The sequence below is a fragment of the Rhyacophila brunnea genome, unplaced genomic scaffold (assembly GCF_057557595.1).
Source record: "Rhyacophila brunnea isolate RB1 unplaced genomic scaffold, BYU_Rbru_1.0 scaffold_16, whole genome shotgun sequence".
NCBI lineage: Eukaryota > Metazoa > Arthropoda > Insecta > Trichoptera > Rhyacophilidae > Rhyacophila > Rhyacophila brunnea.
The window spans coordinates 21,824,699-21,846,260 of record NW_028232816.1 but is presented as its reverse complement, the minus strand read 5'-3'; the positions used below and the strand labels follow the sequence as shown (position 1 = coordinate 21,846,260).

Below are 21,562 nucleotides of genomic sequence, written 5' to 3'. Positions count from 1 at the left end.
AGCTAGCTGGTGCCTATACAGATACAGTATTATAATTATTATACAAATGCTAGATCTGGAGCGAAAAACGCTAGGTTAGCAACTCTGACTGAACGACATATTTTTCTATCAATTATATGAATAACAACAGTTAAATAAAATAAAAAACGCTGATAACCCCTAATCAAATATTACTTTAATCAAATATAAATTTAATACATTTTCAATCAAGATAAAAGCAACTGTGTAATGATAGTCGAGCGCGGACCATCGCGGTAGAAGGTTGTCAGCCATTGTTTCGTAATATTATTTTTTGGTTCGTGAGTTTCCCTCTACAACACAAATAAAATAATTTATTTACAAACAAAAAAATAAAAGTGTTACAATTGTGAAGTACCTACAGTGTTTTAATGAAATATATTGTTTTATTTATTTGAACTTTTCAAAACTGGAGTTATCGAGATTCGAAAAGAAAACAATAATACATATTATGTACTTTTATCATTTAATGAACTTAGAACTCTACTTATTAATCAACTCCATTTATATGAAACAAGAAATACATAATAATAATCCTTATCTACCAGGAAAATTAGATTTAGAATAAAAATATAATAATCATAATATATCGTCATTGCATTTTTTTTTTAAATTTAGTATCATATAGGCTTTAACTTTAATTGATATTATTCAATATTTTTTTATTTCATAGTTATTATTGTAATTTAATAATTTATGTCGATTCAAAACATATTTTATAATAAAATAATGGCCTCAACTCAAAACCAATGTTTTGAGTAAATTCAATTTGCAATAAAACAAATTGTCCAACTTTCATATATTAGGTAGATATGTTATATTATACGTTATTTGAACAGTGTAGGTGTGTGAGATTTAAAAAGTCATATTTGTATAACATGATGTTGATATGGGTTAAGTTAATATTATATTAATTTTTGCTATCATTCTTATTATTTCAAATTCGAGTAGGTATAACCCAAAAACCAAAATAAACGGCTGCGACCAATATAAGCTCTTCATTTTAATAAAGCTACCAACGTTTTTATTCACTCTGTTCACTGTTTTATGACATCTTCAAATTGAATAGGTATACATTTAAATCATAAAAAAATAACATCATCAATCAGGGCTGGATTTGTTATATTGTTAATGAACAGGAACCCTCGGGGTTTTTCAAATATAAATTTTTAAAGTTATATTTCTTTGGGCGCGTTTGGGAAATCAAATCAGTGTGTATTTTTGGCGTGTGACATGTAACACATAATTTATTTTTTCACACGAAAAAAATGCACTCGATTGGATTCGAACCACCGATAGTTCGGTTATCAGCCGAACGCACTACCTTTACGCCACAGTATGATACTGCAATCGTGACGATTATACAGTATAATATTACAGTTTAGAATTGTTCCGTTGCCTAGGCAGAGAATTTATTATTGTCGGCCATTTGCAATTCCTTACGTTAACAAACTATTAAACGTCAGAGTGACAGTTGGTACTTCAAAAATAAAAACAACGAGAAACCATTAAGTATATAATTTAGTAATATAAGTTAAAGTGTATAGAAATAAACCAACGGCGTTCCAATAAGCGGTCCATTTTCTTGAGTGTTTAATTTATCAAGATAATTAAGAGTTAGTCAAAGAATCTAGTTTATCACAAGTTTTGTTTTAAACCGATTTTTCTGTGCCTGCAACTAATTCTCAAAGCGATGACATACCTACTGTTGAAAATTTAAAAACAATACCTATCTAATCAATACTGGCTAAAACAATAAAATAATTGAATTCTGCGAATAAAAAAGAAATCTTGTTTTTCGGGGACCCCAATATACCTATGTCACAGAGCATCTTCAATAAACCTTTATCTCATCTTCATAAATTCAGATCAATCAGTGTTTTCCAAGATAGAAAAAAATAGTTTCCCAATATGTAACTGTCATTAAAATAATAAAATATACATATTTTAATGTTTTGGTAAGAATCGAGGTAAAAGTTTTCCACAATCTTTATAATGAAGCTTTAGAATCTTTAGATATAAGTTTAGCTGAATTAGGTGCATGTACATTGACGACGTTTGTTATTTTAATCGACTGTGTTAGTAACGTGTAAAAGTGTTATAAATTTATCGCATGTAACGTGTTGTTTATTTCCAGCAAAAGCATTGATACCAGTACTCTATTGAGATAATTAAAAATTTAAAAAAATAAAGTGAAGTTTTCCATTTTCAAATAGTGTTTTTGGTGCGAGTCAAGTGAGCGTTTCTGGAACTAAATTCCGGGATCGATTCTGGCGCCACATTCTCTCCGTTCCCTTCAACGTGAAGTTAGTGCGGACCACTTCCCGTTGTCAATGCGGCATGGATGTCAAATATGTTGCATCTCTGGACGTCGGGACGTCAACTGTCGTGTGTATTATCTTCAATTCAAACGCACAGGTTGTAGGGAAAGCCTGCGATACTGTGAGTAAATAATATTTATTTTATCAAATATATTCCATACTACAACTGTCACTGTTATGTTTTCTTTCAACACTAGAATGACATTTCACGGCCGCATCGAATTATAATATAAACATTAGGTACATTCATTCAAAATATTCCAATATTCTTAGTTTAAAATTAGTAATGTTGCTATAAGTAAAATAAATAAATAATAGTAGTGCTAAATTATTTATTTTATGTTAGATTTAATAAAAAAATATTTCATGATTTTTTAAAGTACTTAAGTATGTACCTAACAAACATCGTTAGTTTCAATAAATCAATTTTAATTTCTATTGGAAATTGATATATTATGTGTGCATTAAATTCACAAATAAGTCGTAAATTATTTTTTATGCTTGAATCTTTGATAGGGTTCGGATTGTATTAATCATGCTTTAAAAAATGTTATTTATCAATTCATCATTCCGTTATTAATTGTTATAGCAACATTAAATTCTATCCACATTAATAAAATTGAATATCTGTGATTAAAAATACAGTTTTTATTACCATTTTATTACCATCACCCGATTAATATTGACAAAACTTACGCAGTTAGTAGGCATATAAGTACATTATATTGTTAGTAACAGTTTAATAGAGTTTCATCTTGATATGTTATTCTAGATTTCCGAAGTTAAGATAAAACTTTTCGAAAATATCACACATGCAACAATTCATTACGAGTATGTATTAGTGGTAAAAGATCGCGCACCAGCATTCAACCGTTGTCGATATCATTGAAACATCCAAATCGAATAAGTTTCTTTCTTTATTATGTATATCTGTCTACTTTGTACTATCCTATTTCACGTGGATGAAGCTGCGGGCTATAGCTAGTATAAATACACATTGTCAAAAAGTCTAAATTAATGCACAAAACTTAGCACGTGTATTATGTACTAAACATAAAACCATGTAAGCTGATAATATGTGGTATATCTAACGTGACCATACGTCCCGTTTCGAACGGGACCGTCCCGTTTTTAGGAAGCCTATCCCGTTGACCCCAAACACATCTTCGGGACTGTGCCTGAAATGGCCCGTTTTCAGAAAGAGAGCATCCAACCCACGGTAACAATTTCAAAAAAGCGTGAAAAATCAAAAAAATCGATAGAAAAGTAGCGGTAGAAAGGGTATTTTCTCTTATTTAAAAAAAAAACAGAGTTGCAAGTCACGGTTAAAGCAATGTTAATTACCAAAGTAAATTTTAATAAGCCCTGCCAAGAATTTCATTCATATTTGAAATCAAAACCAAATAATCTACTTTGTACTTCAGAAAAATATAAGACCACATAAATTGTTTATTTTCACTTGTTCATTCCTGTTCTTATGCCTTTTCTTGAATACACATATTATTACATAAAAATCAGTCATATATCATAAAAATCAGTAGATTAGATAGAGAAAGATCAGTAGATTTGAGGAAAAAAATAAATGGTCACGTTAGGTATACCTAGTATTTAGTTGGTAATTACTAGCTAGTAATAATTGTTAGTTAATATTATCATTTTCTAGCTTCTACTAGTAAAATAAACCTTATCTATCAGTACGTGGCGTGAGTAAGTCACAACATGTTATTCTGATAGTTGTATTTTTAAGCTTACTGTACAGTAGTAATTGAATCGGCTAATGTGTTTCGGTTAAAAATTTTAACAACACTGATTAAGTTATGTCAACTTTAAATTTGGAACAATCTTAGTCCGTAGTTGCAACTTCCGATTGCGTTTTTAAGCAAATCATTTGTTACAAGCCTAATATCCCTCTGTAGTTGAAGAGTTCATATTAAACTCATTGCTTACCACCCACACAATGAGTGAATGCAATGGCCAAGTGAAATATTAAGACACTCATATTATTTCATCTCTCATTAGTGTTCACAACACAAAAAATAAAGTAATAATATGATACAGTCCAACGTTAGTACGATAAATAAATATATATGTACTCCGGACCGGTTTCACGCCCAAAATCCGAGCCCTGGATCATGTATTCATATTAATGAAACTATTAATCTAAGAAAAACGAATTAACGTCTATAATCAATCTTACGGCTGATAATTTTATTTGCTAAAGTCTGAGTTAGACGATAGCGATATTTCAATTGCACCGTCAATTTTAAAACATTTATCAATCGCTAAAGTCTAGGCGAGGGATTGTGTTTTGATAATTAATATATTTATCATTATATTATCTCAGTATGTATTAATAGTTTTCGAGGAAATTCATACGACTATTTTTTAATTGAAAAATATAATCCTTCAAAAAATGTTGTAGGTGGGTACATAGTACATACATACTTAATTACTATTAAATTTAAACATGAAATAATACGTAGAGAAGATATAAACTACCCATCTCAATAATAATTATTGTCTAGGATACAAGATTATTAAGCATTTGTTGAACAATTTTGAACTCTAGAATCTTTTTGAAATATGTAATCTTTTTTGTCATGTCAAAAACGATATTAAACGCATTCGCCACTATTTGATATTCACACAGTCATATCCCTCAACAGCCCATGTAGATATTAATTTGTCAATATTCATTGCAAACTAAACAAATAATGAATGAAGACATTGACAGGGTTTTATTATTGCCGTGACTGAAAAACTGCGTACTCTAGAAAAAAAGTCCAGAAAATAATAAATAGTCCAAAACCGCCATCAAGTGTAATTTAGTAAGGTGGCTCTCGTGGTGCAGTGGGTAAGGCGCCGACATTCCACCCGAGAGTTCTGAGTTCGATTCCCGATCATGACAAAGACATTTATGTGTTTTTCTCAAAGCCTGGGTGTTTGTGATTGTTCAAAATTACTAACAACCACCTTGTACGAAAAAGCAAGGACATGGTTATTAATAATTCTATATAAAAAAAAAATTAGTAATCATACTTTACATTCAACCGTAAACGGTACTGGGTTGTGTGAACTGACGCACTGAGCTCTGCAATTTTATTAAGAAATTTATTGATACACCTGTGGTTATCTTCTCTATGTACAAAATTATAAATACATTAAGGGATTGCAATCTAGCAAAAAATTGTCAATCTGGAATTAAAATTTAATCAGTATTTTATTTGTACTGAAAATGCAGGTAGATTAAAACCTCCGATGTGACAATTTTGTCAAAATGTTTTTTATGTGTTTCGATTCATTATAGTGTTAAATCGCATTGTTTAGTTATACGCTTGAATATTCTATAATATACCACCAAAATTAAAATATAATTTAATTAAAAAACCTTACATGTGACGTGTCTCATTTTAATAAGACCGTAATACCTATGTACCTCTAAAATATTATGTGGTCATTACACCGAAGCTATTCCAAACACTCTATGGTGAAGAACCCCTTACAAAACGTTATTTAGATAAATCAAATCATTCACAGACTCACAATAATTTGTACTTATAGAATTGTTTCATGAAAAAAAACAATTTTGTCACATCGAAGGTTTTCACAGGTCAATGACGATAAGTGAATAAATTTATGTACATACTTTTTCTCAATTAAATAAAATGATTTCAAAGAAAATAAATAATTGTGTATTTTTTTTTACAATTTGAAGATAATCAAAGTACAGTAAAAGCTACAGTTCCCATAATTATGTCACGTAATAATGTTTGCAAAAATTTTGATAATAGATATAACCACTGATTCTGAGTTCCCTGGATATAACAAAAGAGTATATATTTTTTTTATATAAACAACCGTATAATTACATTTTAAAATATAACAAAGTCGACAGAGAATTAAATCGCCGTAGTCTTCAATTTGTCGTTATTATTATTTAGAAACTTCAAACTTCATATACATCACTCATTTCATAATTCACTACAACATGCTTTTTTAACATTGACTTGATAATTTATTATGCACAACTAATTCCAAAATCTCGGGAATTGTTGCTAAAACAAATAAATGTAATATGAGCATAAAAATAAATTAATGCAATTTTATTACTAGGTCTATATAGATCCACCAGTATAAGTTATCCGCTGAGTGAGGGCGCCACATGCTATTCTTTTTATACTGTGATGAGCTTAGTTCTAAGTTCGAACACAGGACGATTTATGATGGTATATCTATAGGTACCACCCAATATAAAAATGTGTTACGAGATAAATCTAAATGTTTTTATAATTATTATTCAATAAAATGTAAATAACTACTAGGTAACAAGTAAACATAATATAATGTATCAGTCTTCGGTATTTTTTTTAATATTTCTTAAGTGTTTTCTTACTGTATTTATATTTTTTCAGGTGAACCTATTGTTTCCACAACCTGGATTTATTGAAATTAACCCAGAAGAACTATGGGTCACCATAGTTGCTGTAATTAGAACCGCTATCAAAGGTAAGAAATTCTCTTTTGATATTGTTTTTGAATTGTATACAATTTTTTGTGGATCGTCTGTAGATCGACTGTTGGATAAAAGTCTCACATAGATCCCTCCACTCCTCTAGGAAATTCATTAGCTATTATGTCTAATGAGATATATTAATTATTGTACCCTCAGTGGCGAATGGTAGTGGTAGGGTGTGGAAATCCGACAAAAATTGGGCACACTTTGTCAGTCATTCTTATTTTTCATTGACAGCACTGGTTAGTTTTTCAAATTAAATTAAACTCTGGGCTGAGGAACCATGCCAAAAGAGATAAAAAAAATATTGTTCCGTATATAGAATATCTAAAATTATTTATACACATAATTGTAGATATTTAAAAAAAAACTAACCAATATCACCTGCAATTTATATTATTAGTTCAATAAAAGCGAATAAGTGACGCATGAGCGACAAATTGTGCGCTATTGATCTCCAAAGCCTACCTCCATCCTTCACCACTTGATTACCCCTAATACTTCCTACCTCATTACTTCCACTACGAAACCCCACAGATTCCCATGAACATTCTCCATGCTCAGATACTCTTTGCTTTCATAATGCCGGTAACCACATGGTCTGCAGCTATATCTATTTGAGGTGTGTTTACGTACCAGTCGCTGTGACCTGTGGAACCCACAACCAATGTGTTTCAATAATGATAAGTGATTGAGTAAAAAGCGATAGCTATAATTTTTTACTGAAATTGTCTTAAATTGAACATTTGTGTCATTATAGTCATTAACCCTCGACATAAAGTCACCGTTACAGTTACAAAATTATTTTTCAATTTAGTCTCTGGTAAACAGATTAGATGCAATGAATATTTTTTACTAACCTTAATTACATATTTACGTAGTATTATGAGGTCATTGTCTCTTAATTAAAAAAATATTACACTATGGTTGTCGTTATGCATTTAACTAGAGAGAATAATTCTCAATGTCAGACATTTTTAACAACCATAAAAAAGGAACACTATGCATGTAAAGCAGTAATTTATTATTTTAGGTATATATTTTTTAGTTTGCATTTTTTGCGAAATGGCAACTGGCATTTTACCACTGACATATCCACTATAAAAATAGAATAAATTGTGAGTTATATAATATTACTTAACTAGATAGTGTCTAAAATTTATCACTTTTAATAATATTATGTAACTATAAATTGTCATAAAATGTGCATCTAACTAATAACTTCAATGATAGTGGAGTAATAATAAATTACCGTAGTCTATAATAATTGAGATATTGTTTATTGCACTAGCTTTAAAAGAATAATGATTGCTGATAGCAGGCGTATTCTAGCATATCACTTAACATCGAAAAATAGTTAATTGTGATAAATATATCACATTTAACACTTTACGTATTCTGGCAGTTAATTTTGCAAAAAAGTTAACTGTCTGACCTGTCAAAAGGTGATATCTTCTCTATAGAACGAGACAGAGTAATATATTGAGAATTGAGACGCAAGATTCGACTGTTTTAGTTTGTCGTGAGAACCAGACCACAGAGTCAGCCTCATCATCACTAAAGGTCGGTGCCTGGCATCCTTGGTATAACCCCTCCAGCATCTGAATCATTCGCAGTCCACTGAAAAGCGCCACCAATATATATATACCTATAAGTATTCAACGAATCGGCATTATCCGGTTTCTATCTATAGAAAAAAAATTGAAAAATCTTATAATTATCTTCTTATTGAAGTCTTTCCAAAAACTAGTAAAATCTATCACGACTTAAATAAATTTTCTCTTGGCGTTCACTGCTTACAAATTTTTCTCAATGTTATTAGGTCGAGATGTTTTTTTTCACGTCGCGCGCAGCCCTATTTATTTTTCTAGCCTCATAATCTTCAATTATTATTCTTGTCTGTATTGTTTATATACGTAATACTTGGTTACAGAGAAAGGAAGAATGGGGTGTATAGTGAGAGAGGTAATCTACATGTGTAGGGAATCTTTTTATTTATGTTTTCATCACTTTTTCTAATTTAAGCTAATTAAAATTGGCAGTGGCGCACCAGCTGAACAGGGCATAGTTGAAATGAAAACAGGCCACTTATTGTTATTTAAAAGAAAATGTCAAATGCCATCCAATATACATTGAAATTCGTATTTGAAAATACGTTTATTTTAGCATCATTTATTCAAGAAACAATATTGGTATTTAATCTATGGTTAGTACCTATATATTATTAATTGCGCCCACGTTGGCTTGGCTTGTAGAACGGCCGCCGTTTTAGTATGAATACGAAGCCATGGCTGATAAAAAAAATCACATTATTTTTTCAATGTGTATTTGATCCAGTGCCCACAACATATTCAGACAATGACACGAAACTATAAATTTCGATCGTAGTGCTGGTTAGTGCTCATACTTCGAATGAAATATGGTAAACTGTCTGTAGAAAATGATGATGAAATAAATAAATCGAAAATCTCTATGAATTGCGAACAGGTTATCACATTGCATTTGAAAATAATCAATAACTTAGCACTACCATCGTAATTCACAATTCATTGTCACGACCTGCATATTATAGTAGTCATTGGAAAATAGCTATCAACTATATCTATCAATTTGTGAACGCATATAATATAAATTCTAATGGATTTAAGTTTTGTACTATTACTTAAATGGATTAGTACAAAATTTTAATCCATTAGAATTTAAATTCAAATTGCATCAAGTACCTTCAGTCGATAGTGTTAATATGTCCATAATATAGTCTCTTTAGGATGAAACATGGTATTTTTTTTATTACATTATGTATCGATTTAAGGAGATCACGAATAGAATTTATTGATTATTAAAATGCATAGATAGGAACCTACTTCAAAACACACTTTGTGACATGCTAATATGCTTATTATGCCTATATTTTTTTTTATTCAAACGAATAACATACCTGCATGATTAAGAATATAGTATTCTTTATTGAATAAAAATAATTTTACACAAAACCTCAGAAACATCAACATATTTATTATTAGAAAAACATATTTGTACCTACCTAGCGGAACTTGGATTTGCATCAATCAAATTCTGGACAATGTCATTAACCATATAAAAAAATCGGTGCAATAATAATCATGACGAAATTTAATAATTTAGCAATCAACTTAATGTTTTATGCTCCGATTAATAAACAATAATAAATGCATAAATAAATAATCTATGTGTATATCGAAAATTGATGTGAATATAAATGTTATGACGAAAGCATAATTTAAAAACGTCAAAATCAAAATTATTACCTAATCCATGCATGTTTTAAAAAAACAACTTTTCGTTTAAATCTTTCGCTTTTTATACGAGTGCCTCAATGCAGCCGCGTAATTTCTACAAATATTTTTTTTTTGCAAAACCAGGGCTTGAAATGGACCAGAGCGCACAGGAGCGCAGTTCCGATTTGTTAAGTCTCCGAAATTATCACTCCGTCTCGTGGACAAAACAATTTGATTGTCTGAACTAGCTTGGCCATATAACACAAAATCAAACACACTTATTTTTATAAAATATACAGCAAATTAGAATATAAATGTGTTCATATTTTCGGTAACTTATCGAGCGCTCCGGTTCATGAAATTTTATATTTCGAGCACTGTAGCAAAACATCTTAGGTACAATTAAATAATAAGTATTGAACCTTTTAAATTAGTGCATTTTGCAATGCACAGTTTTTAGATCAATAGCTTAAAACTATTCTAGTGTTTACTTAAATTGTATATTTGAAATTCACCGTTGTTGTTGTATAAATCAAGTAATTTTAAGAATTATTTCATGTAAGTACCTACCTAAATACTAAAATTATCGGGAAGCCTTGTTTTTTTTTAATTTGGGGTGTTGTAAAAGAAAAAGTTTGATAAACACTGCATTGAACAATTACAATTATAAATAATACAGTTTAAATACAAATCAATGATTAAACAAACATTAATACACCATCTTCATAGATGAGGATTGTTTGTGTCTCTTCCACTGCGACCGTTCACAGCATTAAACCATTTCCCCTTGAATAACTCCCGACATTTACCTTGCATTGTTTCGCTATTGTAGTAAAACCAGATAAAACGGTTGCTCAATTTTTCTTGCAACGCGTAGGCCAAAATCATGAATAATTTATGAAACTTATATATACCTACTGTGAAAGAGCAATTAATACTAGTCACCTTGACCGACAACTTTACTATAACATCTCGGCATGCTACGCTTGTCGATCCGTGTGTATTTATTTAAATTGAATTCAATAAATTAACATGACGGTCGATGATTTAATTATCATTCAGTCCAATCCACCACATTTGTTTATTAATATTTGTGTGAACGTTTAAATATTATAAGTTTAAGACGTTCACAATATAAGATACAATATTACTGTAACAGTTAAGTTTTAAAATGTGTTTTGGCCACCATCTTGATATCTCATGGAATTCTAATTATTATTGAAAAATGTCAGTTTAACTTTAACATTAACTTAACCTTGAAATTGCGTAGATTACGATTTCTTCTACTGCGCACGAATTACTTAGAGTACATTTAATTTAATTGTCGTCACCGTTATTTTTTCCGACTGCTCTTACATGAAGCCTATTACATCGTTTCCTCTTCGCAAAATATAAAAATAGAATTAGATGGCAATTTATAGGATTTACAATTTCTACCACCATCTAGGTTTTTATAGGCCTCCAATTTCAAAATTAGTATTCAGCGGGTCTATTCTATACACAAGGCTGCTTTCGGTCCGCTACTACTAAATAGGGTAGGAAAGTATCGATTTATTAACACTTATTGTAACAATTACAATAATTTAGTTATAATTGTTACAATAAGTTCTATGTTTTAACAGCACCTCTCTTGGCTGTGATACATTTTTAGACCGAGATAGACAGTTCTGACAAATTCAGACGGCTATCTTTTTGTAATTGTTACAATACGTGATAATAATTCGATACTTTCCTATCATATTTAGCTGCCGTAGTGGACTGAAAGCAGGCTTGTGTATAAAATAGACCCGCAGCTCCATAAAATATATGTTCAAACCGAAAATCAATCAAATAAATTTATTATAGAAATTGGGTTTTTCTCCGCTGTTTCGAAATGTAGTGCTCTTTAACTGCTCAATTCTTCAAAATTACGCTTAGGATATGCGCATTTTTATTTTGTCAAAGTTCATGCTTTTTTATACAAAAGTTCACATTTTTTTACTATAGGTAGGTACCGCCGGAATATGATAAAAACATTTTTGAACATTTTTGTAGGTATAAGGATTACTTTGTATAATAAAGTTAAATAATACCACTATCTATTCTAAGGTTTAATGAACTTTCAATGCAGGTAGCTACGACTAGAGATGTCAAAAAAGTAATAATGCCTTTTTACTGATACGAATACTAGGTATTGAGACATATTAATTGTCCTTCAATGTCACATCCATATTATGTTAAATTAAATTTTCTACTTGTTAGAATAAAACATTATTTTCGATAATATCATATCGAATATAGATTATAACAGAAGCTTTTAAATAGCTAGTTACATATTATTAATTATTATGCATTCTCAAAAATGTTGAATCTTCTTTCAGATGTTTGCCTTTTATGATTTCTTTATAAAATTCTATACTTACCTACATTGTTATGTAAAAAATATAAATCTAGTGTATTGTTTTTTATGTAATCACTTTCATGCGTTTAGGTTCCATTTCTATACAGGAAGGTTTTCTTTTTTAGGTTTTAATACTATTTACTATTATTTTCGACCCTATTATGAATCACCGGATCCGTCATCCATGACACCTAAGATGACGGTGTTTAAAGCGAATGCTGAAACATTTTATGTATTTAATAATTTAAATTTTATTTTTTACGATCATGAAGCAAGACTTTCGACATGTTGTCTACTCGATTTCTTATTATATTCGTTAAGGAAAATAAGACGAAAAATAAGATAAATATTTATATCACTGTGAGTAGGTATAGATACAATTTTATAGTTGTGCGATCTTATCTTTGTGTCAAGGTTTTTATTGCATTTTGATATTTTAAAAATTCAATTTTATCCTTTAATTTTGATTTTTCGTATATGTAATTATTTTGCTGGTTATTTAAGCAAGCATGCTTGCAAAATATTGTCACAAATCGTATTAATTTGAGATATTTACCATTTTATCCGTCTGATGAACAGATTTATATGATATTCCATATTTTAAATACGTATTGATTATGCGATATTTTGAAATCCACAAACCCATTTAGATTTAGATGTTTTAAAATATTCTGTTCCCAATAACTAAGATTGATTTCCAAAGAAATTATTAATTCTAATTCAGTTGGTTTTCATCAACAGTTGGCATAATTCCTTGAAGAACTAAGTGATCCATGGGTGGTACCTACCCTCGTCTTCTTGCCGTGTCTCTTGCGTGCATTGGACATCAGTTGGTCAGTTACATGGACCGCACAGTTTAGTCTCAAAAAATTTATTGACCATAAGTAGTGGTATATACTTATTTAGAGAAAACTAAAAAAATCTTGATTTATGATTTTTAATGTATATTTGATTTTCTAACGCGGTAAGTGGTAATTTTACTTATGCGATCATCGCACTGCATTATTGAAGAATCTGGAAACAAAAACGGTAATATCTATTTTCATAAAATCTTGGCAAGTCAACAAAATTGTATAAATTTCTTTATTATAAGTTTACCTTCTAAACAAAAAATATCATTTTAGAATAGATTTTTCAGAAAGTATACTTATACAAAATAAATATGACAACTTTATTGATATGCCAACATTTACAACTTTTACAACGACAACAACGAGAATAGAAATTGTCGCTTTTGTTTCCGACGTTTTTTATTTCATGATGAACAGTTGCATTTCAATGCGTGTACTTGCTATGGGATCATCGCACAAGTAAAATCACTGCCACTCAATTCAATGAGTGCGATCATAGCAGACACCGTATCGAATACGATAATCGCATTGCAATATTTAAACCAAAAATCTGCAAACCGGCTAACTCCATTTGGGCAAATTGTTCAAGAAATAAAAAAAAACTTAATAAACATAATTTAACTATCGAGCGGAATTTAACAATTCCAAAAATACACTAGGATTTAATTTTCAAATTAGCTACACTGTGAATAATTACTACTCTATTTTAGCTTTCTTTTTATATAGAAAGAACATTTATATAAAGGGCGGAGTTTCTTTTTTCTTTTTTCATTTTTTATTTCTTCTTTTTTTCTGTCTTGACAGATTTTGTTTTTACGAGAAATGGATGTCAGCCTTTTGCTCAACCTATTAGGTCCATACTCTGACTCATACACAAATTTAAAAACAATATGTGTACTTGTCAGACCCACGATTCGAACCTGGGACCCACGGCGTTATAGTCCAACGCTTAAGCCGCGGCCATAGCGGATGTCGTTGTTTCATTTACGATATTGAAAATTTGGCACCTGCAGTTGGCTGTTTTGTGTGAAGAACTATCATGCATTTATGTATAGGTTTAGGAGTTTGTGTGAGCATAGAAAACATGCTTTATAACAAAATGCCATCGAAATCTCATTTTTGGTCAAAAGTGGAGTTAGCTGGTTTGCAGATTAAGCAGTCGCATAGTAAAAATACACAAAAGGGATGATCGCATGCATAAGTAAAAGCACTACCAATTTTCATAACATTCGCACGCATTCAATTCGGTTGCGATGATTTCATTATAAGTAAAATCACCACTTTAACGTTAAATTAAAATTAAAACAGCCGAAGCATGAAGTAATTTTTGCGCTACATAATTATCATGCTAATTAAATTACACATAAAAAAATCTGTATACCTACTAACTATTTGATAAATTTTAAGCGATATTTTTTATTCATGTTTTTTGTTCATGGTAGTTTTTTTAAATATTGGTAATCTCCTTTTACACGTAAAGACCTTGAGTGATTCTGATTACAATCTTTGCTTACTTTTTCACCAATATTTTTAATAATCAGTGCAAAAAGCTATTTTTCAATTTGCGTGTTACATAAATCGTCTATTTTTTGCGATAGCATACCAAATCCTTGAAACGATATCCAATACTATAGTATTATATTATTTAGCTGAATTAACCATTGGTTTAAAATATTAATTAATAACGCCATAACGGATGAAATTATGGTCCCTTCAAAAAAATATGAAAACAAAATTGTTTTTATTTAATCCATAATAGCCTTATATGATTAACAACAAAGAAAAATATATATATTATATGTATAGGATATTGCTCTTCTTTGTCAGGGTGTCATGACTCTCATGACTGAAAATCATGTCCTGGATGATTTTCTTATCTGGCAGCAGCGTTCGAAATGGAAAAGTTTACGAACCGGAGCGTTTGACAGTTTTCTGATGATATTTACATAGTTATCGAATTTTATGTGTATTTCATAAAAATAAGTGTGTTAGATTTTCTATTAAATTGCCTATCTAGCTCAGACGATCAATTAATTTTTTCCCCGAGATGGAGCGATAATTTTACCGATTTCACGGCGCTCCGGTGCGCTCCGGTCCATTTTGAGCCCTGTCTGGCAGCCTTCACCGCGGTTCGACGTCACCCCGTCATTCAGTTGGAAGTATACCCCGTGTCAGTGAAGAACCTGCGACTCTCTTGGTTAGATCCGTTTACTTGAAGGGATTTATTCCTCGCACTCCACGACCTGTGACTTGGCCAAAGATACCAGTTTGTCAAGGTTTTCATCTTCCCAAATGATCTCAGCATTCGCCTTATTAATTTCTGTTTCTCATAATTTAACCGTCGATGTCGTCGAAGCGTCGAATATGTTTATACAAATTGGGAAGACTAGAGTTCTTACTACGCGCGTTTTAACAGTACGATGAAGCATATTATAATATTGTGTAAAATTGCATGCATTTAATAGTACATCTCTATTTAAAAAAAAGCACTTATAATTTTAATGAAGAGTTTCATATAAAACATATTCCTATAAACTAGCGATCGTCACTAATAATAATATTATTTAAAGGTAGGTATTATATTATAGTTTACATGATCATGACATATTGATTCTATGATGACATATACATATTATGTCGTACAAACTCTACAGATTGTTCAAACTAAACTTCCAAATATTCTCCAAAGATTTTTCAACCTATATACTTAAGGCATTAATTATCAAACATTTTACAAAAAAATCAAGAATAAAAACCTAGTCGTGTTATGTAATGGAATTATGCTATTATGGCGAGGAAAAAAAATAAGAACAAAGGTCGAATACGATATTTTCAGAATGAAATTAGCAACGTTAATCTTTCAAAACCGGTAAATCGGGTTTATTAAACTCGTGGAAATTTGATCATGTGTTTTAACCCCAATCAGGTTCACCCCTCCCATATGTGCAAAATGTGCATCACTCGAGGGCGGTCAACTTTATGAGGGTGGCCTGACAATTCGTCAAGCATTTTTTTTAATAATAATTTTCAATTTAATGTAGGGTAGGTGACCGCTGCCGTTCAAAAAAATATTCTCCCAACCAATCACCTCTTATAATAATCAACAAAAACTATTACTTATATAAGTAAATCCACGAATTTTCGCTAGGGTGATCAGAACATTAAAGAAACATAATTTCTCTTATTTTACCTTTTAAATATGGTTACTGTAATCATAGATGTTTTTATTTTCCGAGGTGTCCAAATTTAAAGTCGTGCTTGAGACCTAAAGTTCTCCTATTCCGGCCATATTATTACCAATGTTAAAATATATATCTGTAAACTTACATTATTATCTAGCATACTAATTAACAATGATATAATGTTGTAATACTATAAATATTTCCCCAAAAACTGGGAGATATATTTGTATATTATATAGTTGTATCGTAATCATATTTTATTAATATTTTTAGAGGTATAACTAAGTAAAAATGATCATTTAAGTATACTGGCATTGTAATAATAAATTAGGAAGAAGAATATTTTCAAAAATATACATTATTGTATTCTTAATTTGTATTTACCACTGTTTATTTCCCTTGTATTTAAACCGATAGGTATATTTATTATTTTAAAATTTATAATGATAGGTAGATATATATTTTTATAGAAAATGATTTTCACAGTAGGATGTGTTTTTACAACAACTCTACTAAAAATACCAATTAAACGATATTATTTGTAAATTATAAAAAAATGTGATTGGGTCATCGATATATTTTATATGTCGCACCTGGGGAATAATAGTGGCACCACTCGAAAATCTTGTTTTTGCAGGAGAGCAGTTTGAATATTTTATTTTGGTATGTTAAATCAGTTTTTTTTAATTTACTTTATAATAGCGTGAAGTTGGCACACTTGAGTCATCTCAGTTTGAATGTTATCCGCAATAACAATGGCACAATAATCATTGTGCCACTATTTCTGCTTGAATTCAAGTAAAATGTTATAATATGATAATGACAAAAATGCTTTTAAGGCCACCATTATATTTTTAAGAATTATGCCGCTATTTGTGCGGATAGAAATGAATGAAATGATATCTTTGAACATTTCTGCATACTTAACTCAAAAATGACAAATTTGGACTTGTGCCACTATTATTCCCCTGGTGCGATGTATTCTGTTAACTTCTACTTATTAACTATCATAATAATAATAATTAAGAGGTGAAATTATTTGAATTTGTTTTTCTATCGTTAATTATCGAATAATAATTTTACTTATAAGTTAATTACTGAAAATAGAATAATTGATATAAATTAAAAACTTAATTTCGCCGGATTTCTTTTCTCAAAAAAGAAATCATCTACACGCCACTACAGCGACTTCTAGTTATCGCCAAGATCATGTTATCGGACAGTATGTCTCCACAGGTTTCGTCCCACCCACATTTAGTGACGGATTAAGACCCTCTCGGGTCCCTAGTTATCACATGCCCCCACAAACAGCGTAATTGCACTACTAAAAATCCTTTCTATTAAGTTAAAAGCACCCCCTCCCCAAATTGCGGGCCCCTTCGCAAGTGTCTATCATGCCTATGGTAATCTGCTATTGGCCACATCGTAAGAGCTCGGTGCGTTTCAATTCGTAGCTGGATGTACCGCAGGAATGATTACACAAAACATTTCGCATGAGTTTCGTACATCGGTTTCCTATGGAAAGTAATAATTGAAGACGCTTGGATGAGTTGTAATCTTAACCAGTTCTTCGCATTTTTTAAAAGAAATAAATTAGCTCTTGTAACTAGTCCGGGGGTTTCCAACTGGTTTTAGATCACGAACACACAATATAATATTATCAAAAAAAGAGTGGCGGGCACATTTTTTATGTTTGCAATAAAACTTCCATACTTTTAGAGAGAGAGGGCAGTATATAATTATTGTATCTACTAATCTTAGACTATAATATTATACTCGATACTTGTACTAATAAATTTTATTGGCCTCAATATTTTTTTGGTTGTGCAACCACATTTTTTTGAAAGTTAATAGACAGCGTCCAAAGACATTTTTTTTTCAATATATGCAATGGAATAGAATATAAATTTTTATCAGAATATTATACCTAAGAAAAATAAGGGTAAGTAGGATTAAATATAAAAAAGGTTTGTCTCATAATTTGATCATTTTATGAAGATGTCAAGTATCTTTTTTTTTTAATTTTTCACCAAAAGTAAAAGTTCCTATGATTTGTTATCATATACAACAAACATTTGAATTTTGTCAAAATGAATCTTTATTATCTGGACTTGCCAGCCGAACTGCGACGCGAATCCTGCTGGGTGTTGTATTTTTTGTATATTGTATATAAAATAATGGTACAAAAAACAGCGTGTTGATTTTTAAGCAAATCTTGTATAATTTTCTAGTTTTATTATGAGGACTTTGTAAGTTGTTGGTATCGAAAAACGTCAGATTTATACGCCAGATCAGGCTAGGTGCCTATTCAAAAATGATAGATCTGGCAAGAAAAGCGTTTAAATCATGCTTGGAAGACGCACGTTTTGAACAAATCGGATGGATCAATTTATATTTAAATGATCCAGTCTATGACACAATATATTTTATTGTAGGTAAGTTTTTATACTAAAATATTATTAACCTTCAAATGTGTGGCAATAAAAAAATAATGGTTTATATGACCCAGAACAACTATGGACCCAATAAAACACAATTATTTAGCGTTGAAGCCTTTAGCTGGTAATACAGTCGTTATAATAATATTTAACAAATTACGTAGGTAAGTCAAAAGTCGCTTATTTTCAAATTGTACTAAAATACGTGATTCCAGTACCCATATAAAAGTTAGTAGACGAATTATACTGGTAAACAACCTCTACTACGATTTACTGAGTCATTCCAGATCAAGATTTCTCTCAAAGAAAACTAAAACATACCTATACAAAACCTCACCCTGCAGCGGTGCTACACAAACGACCTATATGCTGCAGGCCTGACACGGCGGGAGGCGCAAGAGTTGGCGATGGACCGAAGGAAGTGGCACGAACTTGTGCTTGCCCTATGCCCCAATGCTGGGTCATGACAGTGTGGAAGAATAAGGAAGGTATTGAGAAGGGTGAATGTAGGAAGACTCCATTGGAAGGCATCTAACTATCCAAGAGACTCTTCTTCAATGGATCAGAAGAAAAGAAGATTCGGTTGACCTAGACTGGAATGGTGGTTGGACTGTATCAAGAGAAACACAGCATCTTTTTAAGGCAGTGGAGTGAGTTTACGGTAAAAAAGACTACAATGTTTCTTGGAGGTGGCCAAGAACCATTTTGGATTATGTTGTTCCTGACGACAGTCTAACCTGATGATCTGCGACATAAAAATGTCACAATGTAGGATTGTTCTTGTATCTTTATAATAAGGCATAACCCATAGGTACTAACTAATATATAAAGTAAACAGTGTCGAATCGTGTTTCCCATTTTTGGTGGAATACTTTTATCTAACAATATATTTACGGAACACTTATCGATAAAAAAACATTAATTGTTTTTTTAGACCAGACACCTCTTAATTTTTATATCAGTTAACAACACGAAGCAATGTATGTAACACCGCAGGCATTTAATTGGTGTGCTATAGGAGGACACCAGCCAATCAGTGGCACCCCACAACTAAATTTCAATAACGCGCGGGATTTTCTTCTTTTTTTTAAACTCTGAATTGTGAGGCACTGTAGGTATCTTGTTTATTTCATTTGAGTTCCCAGGACCACTGGCCGATATCGTTCCGACGATCCTGGAAAATAATACTCTACCCCAATCCCGGGTAAGCCTCAACCCAGATGTATAATGTCCCGGAAAATTAGAGACCACCGACCCGATTTTTTTACCAAAACGGGGAGGAAAAGGGAAAAAACTCGTGGATAGAAATAACGTTTGATATTGGTTTTAGATGAAATTTAAATGGGCATATTACTAGGGTTGGGGAGAAAATATCTAAAAAATAAATATGGATGGTAGGATAATATACCAAACTATTTATGCATGAAAAAGGATTCAAACGTGTAGCTAATGTGCATAACAAAATTCGGTTATGATGAATACAGCGGATAGCACATTTTGAAAATAGCCGATATACTTACTGAATTATTTGTTAGGTTAATCTAACCAAACCTAACCTAAACTAACCCAAACTAACAAATAATCCAGTATATCGGGTATTTTCCAAAACGTGTGTTTCTGCTGTATTCCTCACACCCGAACTGTACCGATATATTTATATTTTTTCTGACTAAGAAATACGATTAAATCATCGCACCAAATCTAGAATCAACAGGAAAATGTATATTATTATTAAACATTTCATACCAAAAAAAAAATCGTAGACTAACGACCCATCTCAATGATAGAATCATTTCAATGTTGCCATTAACAAAAAATCCCATGTAAGTTGAGAAAATAAGCTAAATAGTAAAAAAATGCTAGATTTTCTCACAATTAAAACATGTCTACAGAACTTGGTTATAAAAATATTGTTTTCACAAGAACAAAGATTAAATATGAATGTATTATTAATGCGGGTACGAAATTTAGTAATTTGAATTTAATATTGTATGTAGCATAAGATACATAAAGGATAGCATATTGATTTTTAAGAACAACTGGTACAGAATTCTAACTTTTTGATGAAAACTCTTAAACTGTTTGCGATAACGAAAACACTAGATTTAACGCCATATGCCAGATACGAATTTTCCGAGGTATAATCATATTCAGAAATGCTAAATCTGGCAAGAAAAATATTAAGTTGGGAACGCTGGCATGCTTTAATATTAATTTAATAATTATTGTTATTGTTTATTTTTATACGTTTTTGCACTATTATATTGTTGCCTTGAATATTACAAAATACTCAACCTTGCCATTTTACACATTGTATACATTTATTTGACGATAATGGCCAAATTAGTGATTTATTTTCTATCGTATATGGTTCTTTCCGATTAGTTATAATTTTGAAATAAATACAGGGCTACATTAAGTGATATATAAATATTGTTGTTGTAGGCGTATTTTTATTTTTTTATTTTAGAAAATTGTAATTTTTGTCATCAAATGTTTAAAATAAATATACAGTATAATAAGGCTTCCAAATTATATAAATTCATTATCTACAAAGTTTAAGGAATGTCCAGGATCATGCTTTGAAAATGCAATAAAAGCT

General features: G+C 30.7%; 1 protein-coding gene across 6 annotated transcripts in view; it reads left to right on the top strand.

The window, feature by feature from the left end:
* Window positions 1–233: 233 nt before the first annotated feature.
* The window catches only part of LOC147074527 (glycerol kinase 5), a 68,676-nt gene continuing 47,347 nt past the window's right edge, over window positions 234–21,562 (top strand). The window contains exons 1-3 of one of the 6 annotated variants that reach the window (XM_085943768.1): window positions 234–295; window positions 2,156–2,460; window positions 6,752–6,845. In XM_085943768.1, the coding sequence (XP_085799894.1) occupies window positions 2,359–2,460; window positions 6,752–6,845 (196 nt within the window). In that variant the 5' untranslated portion in view covers window positions 234–295; window positions 2,156–2,358. Of the gene's footprint in view, window positions 472–2,155; window positions 2,461–6,751; window positions 6,846–21,562 lie in introns of all 6 variants that reach the window. The other 5 variants (XM_085943769.1, XM_085943771.1, XM_085943772.1 and 2 more) reach the window with 5 other exon arrangements.